A 5159-nucleotide genomic window follows, 5' to 3' on the forward strand; every position below is an offset into this window, starting at 1 on the left:
CCATACTGCATTATATTACATTATATCATTATGTGAAATGCAGAATATTTCTTTAACATCTACGATATTTGATTTATTTTTCTAAATTGTATAAAAATAAAACTCAATAATTATTTCGATCGACATATCAGGAAATTTTCTCATAATTTAGATACACGTTACACAATATCAGGAATCATAAAAGAATAAATCCTGTTGGTCCCATTTTATAAAATGAGAATAGTTGCATAGAAAATGTTAAATGTTATATTTAAAAGTAATTGAACGACAATAATAAAAATGTTATTTTTGTAAAAGTAATATTACTTAAAAATGACACTTGTATTATGTTTCATGAATACAAACAGATTTAACCCTTGACTATAATCCTATAGATGATTACAACTGCTGTAGAAAATTGACGAACTTACCTAATTATAGTTATGCCTTTCACGTTCGAAGTAATAAATTTATTTGATCAGATTATTCGATTCCAAGTAAATATAATAAAATTTCTTTACTAAATTCTTTAATTTTACGTAACTTCTGCGTGGAAAATTATTTATCTCACTCTATTTCATTAAACAAATAAAAAAGAATTTTTTTTTAAATATATAAAATATTAAATATTTCTAACATTAGAATGAACATTGATTTCATCCGTTTTTTATTCTTTCAAATAGTATACTACACATTTATGGTATTTTCTTCACTTGATATTTTATCAGGCAGCTTTTAAGTTTACATTTAACACCGTTATCACCGCCACTATCAATCAGTATTGTTATATACTCACTTTCCTTAAGGATTTATTTATAATCTGTACTTCCTATAAGATAATTTTATAAATAATTCAAGAATCTTTTAACAATTTACCTGAAAAACAATTAATAACCGAAAATGCCTATTTTAGTCAAATTTTTTCATACCTTAGATATAAACGAAAATAATGATGTAAAACAAAGTTCAAACCAAGATAAGTCGACACTTTTCGTTTATCTTTAAAGTCGCTTGTATCTATTCAAGACTGACTTAATCATGAATTCTACTTGTTACAAAAATCACGTTCGTTTGTACAAGATAAAGTTATACAACAATCGTATTGTATCGTTTTGTATTTAAAAAAAGTGTTTTATTAGTTCGACTAGTTTTACCTGATAATAATTAAAGGCAACAATTTCCATATAATTATCTGTATATATTTTGCAATTTTTATTCTTTCTTTACAAATAATTTATTGACACCTTTTAGTTAAATCATATGAAAATATCCAACTTGTCGAAGTCGGTATAATAATCTCAACACTTTAGATACGCAGTTTCAACGATTACCCAACATATTAGAAAATTATTTAGCTCACATCTTTCGTACAATTGAACTAACTTTCATAAAGAGAAAAAAAGAAGGTTTTCTTATTGTCACAAAGTTTTAAATAACAAAACCTTTATGTACAGTTATACAATAACAGGTGAACAAAATACTACGGTACTATTTATCATGAATTGCACATATGTGTTTCTGGCTACCTAACAATTCAGGTCTCGTCGATATAAAGTTGCCTATTCAGAAGTCTTTTTATCTTATCGATCCGATGAGTTTGTAAAAAAAAGAAACAAAGAAATTCTCCACTTTGACCAAACTCTTCTTTCTTATTTGTTGCCAAATATATTAGGAATGATATCTCGTCGCTGTGTGACCCGATAAAAAACAATCAGTTTATTTCGCTGCCAATACCATCTGAATCTGATTGTACATAAATCCACGCAGATTACAGATTGGGTCGATTGATTGCAAATGATATTTCCATTCACGTGATAAAATGAGATAAAATAGGGTATTTGCGATTAGGGTGCGAAGGTATATACTTTGTACGAAAAAGACACGTTCCACCTTCATCGTGATAATTTTCTATTTACAACCAATTGCGGTTAACAAAACACAGTACCAGCCTGCGTAGCCGTTCGTTAAACGTTTTACTTCCAGCGTACTCGACCATCACCGTTTGCATCTTGTCGTAACTGAAATCGTTGATCTCTTTTACATCCAACGTGAGGACCTTCAGCATAAAGCACAAATGCATGAACTCTCGTGCAGCATCTTCTGCCATTTTCGTCTTGTAATCCTCTTTGTTGAACGCGTCCGTGTTGCATCCCATTTTCTTCAACGTGTTTACCAAACTCTCGAAATAGAGATCCATCAGATCCTCGATCTGATTTTCTGTTACCTCGATATCCACACTCGAGTAAAGGAAAAAGATCAGGTCACGAACAGGGCTTCCGTAAAGGTAGATCTGGAAATCAACGAACTTCACGTCGTCGATTTTACCATTATCGCTACGATGGAACATCACATTGTTCACCCAGAAGTCTGAGTGAATGATACTCGTCCATGGTTCCCGGGAAAATTCCGCCCATAGTTCGTTTATCTTCAATCCTGTCAGAACTTTATGGCATTTATCGTAATAAGTGTTTATTTCTGGGTCGTCTTTGATCCGCTGTAGAATCAATCTGAAAATGTTGTCCGTATCCCCGTCGACTTGTAAACACTTGGCGTGCATCTTGTACACCTCGAAGATCCCGGGTTTTTTCTCTTTCATGGCCATTCCCAAGGCGTGAAATCTCGCTAACGCTTTAACCGCTATCTCTGAGTGCTCCAGATCGTAACCTGAATAGAAATGAGGAATAGAATACATTTTGCCCGTCTATCAAGAAGTTTTGATAAATTTTCTTTTTAATTGTACTTCTAACAGTAGAATTACTAATATAGTCAGAATAATTAGCTTGTATTCGTGGCAAAAATTGCTCAAATTCATAAAAGCATATTTTGTGCAATTCTTCGTGGTTTTTTCTTTTTTTTTTTTGTTAAGAGTACCAATAAACATTTTTCCCTTACATCGTGAATTTTTTTTTCTTTTTTCCAAAAATGTAATTTCAAGAACTGAATTTTTTCGAAGTGAAAAATCTTTTTGTTAGCATAGTTTTCATATTTGAAAGGCGACACAAGAAGCGTAAAAAAGTAATTTTCGACGTTTTTACTCTTCACGGGGAATATTGATTTTCAAAAATAAGTTAAAAAAATCTTGAAAGAATTTCTTTCTTTTTTAGAGATGACATCGGCAATATTTCATTTCCGTGGAATAGGTTCACCATGTGTTTTATCATGATTTATAAATTTCCCGTGATTCTTATCGAGCAAGAAGCCACTGGAAGTGAAGGTAGAGGGCATTAATCTAATATAGCAAGGTTTTCTTTGATACGCATGATTCAGCGAAAATATCGAGTTGAAGACACACCGAAAAAGGACAACGGATATGACTGGGCAAAATTAACAGCTATGCCGTATCGTCTACAATTACCAAGTAAACAAACCTAAGAAATTTCAATTTAGTCAACGGTATTTCGAATTTCACACCTTATTACATATCGAACAATAAATTTATAAGATATTACAAGTATAATGCCGAATTAGAAACATTTAGAATTAACATTATTCGCATTTAAAATAATTTTAAACGAATCTTCGTTATTATCTTGTATTAAAAATAAAATACTTCACACCTTTTTATCACAAAAGTGTGATACGAACAATCGAACCTTTGAACTTGACCGTTGGAAGTACAAAAATAACGTAATAAATTTATGATAAATGTGCAATGTCAGCTTCAATTCTAGATTGTAATACAGTAAGAAATAACTACACTTAAAAAACTTATACTTTTCTACATAAAAAAGAATAAAACTCTTTTTTTCCCGTTTTTTTTGTTTTCTTTTTTTTTTTTAATGCAAACGTACCTATACTTCTGTCACCGGTATAATAACCCTCAATTTTCAAGTTCTCCATCAGAATAACAGCATTATCGTCGAACTCCCCATCCGGATGCAGAGATAGCCTGGAACCGTAGAATTTCGGCAGAACCTCAAATATCTCATTCTTCTTCAATCCACATTCGATTTCCAATTTATTGTAAGTTGGCATAATAGAATCGTACATAAATGTTTCTTTCATAAATGTACGAGAACTGTTGAAGATGCGCCTCTGAAATTCTGTCGGCGGGCACATCTTCGCAATAAGATGAAGTTCCTCCTTTTTCTCAGTGTTTTTATGCTTCAGTTCGACGTGAACACTTAGGATTGTACTTCCGTAATTTTCTCCAGGTGGCAATAGTGATTTAGTAGTGAAATTTTTGACGATCACATTGTCCCCAAGCCTCTGACGCAGAACAGGCTCGATGTCACGGAGCACAACTTCCGGAAGTTGCTGGTCACTGTCATTCATGATTCTGAGAAAAGAGAGTGTGTACTTTTTTCGATATGTTCGGCGAAAATGTTCCGATGACCAGCCAAAGCCGTTGGAACTCCAAGGAATAACTTGTACCCGGTTTAAGTACTGATTGAATTTATAAGATCGGTCAACAGCGAGATCTTAAGATTAACGTCTTTATCAATTAGTTCGGCACACGTATTATTACGTAATGCCGACCAATACACATATCACTGATTCCTTTTCGTGAGCGAAGTAGTATCGCTATGAGTATCTCAGTCTTTTTAGCCTATACCTCATAGCTAGTGCCTACCCTCTAATTTCACACGCTAATAGAGGGCCCCGAACTATAGAAAACCTTTCTAACTCTGCCTGACCGTAATGAAGTTTATTTTTTCATACTGTTATGAACTGTTGCAGCTACCCTGGGGAACAGGTCTGTCCTTTTCGTATGACAGTGCGATCCCGACAGCCAGCTTACATATTGTACTACACTTGCACTTATCATCCGTGCCCACACCGATAGTAATCGTTTCTCCGCGCGATCTCTCCCACTTATTACCACTGATTCGTCCTCATTTTAAGAAGGAAGTCAATGTTTTAATACGTGTGTTCAGTAGCGGCTTCACTAAAAAAACGTCCAGAATATTTTGCATCCTTGATACAACAGTTTTAAAATTATTCCGTTTGATTGCATAATATGAATTAGAAACATTGTTTGAACAATTTAGATGAGAATTTTGATTCTCTGTTTGCAATAATACTTTATGAATGAAGAAAAATGCATTTGAATAGTCTTGAAAAATTTTTGATGTTCTGTGTAGAGATGCAAATTATATTCACAAATTTGTTTATTATTTAATTAATACTGAATATTTTTTATACTTCTTTTGGTAATATAACTAGAATTAGTAAGTAAA

General features: G+C 32.7%; 1 protein-coding gene across 1 annotated transcript; it reads right to left on the reverse strand.

The window, feature by feature from the left end:
* Positions 1-1523: 1523 nt before the first annotated feature.
* On the reverse strand, positions 1524-4254 carry LOC108579115. The gene is made up of 2 exons (XM_017942569.1): positions 3771-4254; positions 1524-2643 (listed from the first exon to the last, which is right to left on the reverse strand). Exons 1-2 carry the CDS (start codon positions 4252-4254, stop codon positions 1892-1894), a joined length of 1236 nt encoding a protein of 411 aa, XP_017798058.1. The 3' UTR covers positions 1524-1891.
* Positions 4255-5159: the final 905 nt, after the last annotated feature.

The sequence above is a fragment of the Habropoda laboriosa genome, unplaced genomic scaffold (genome assembly GCF_001263275.1).
Source record: "Habropoda laboriosa isolate 0110345459 unplaced genomic scaffold, ASM126327v1 scaffold14, whole genome shotgun sequence".
Taxonomy (NCBI): domain Eukaryota; kingdom Metazoa; phylum Arthropoda; class Insecta; order Hymenoptera; family Apidae; genus Habropoda; species Habropoda laboriosa.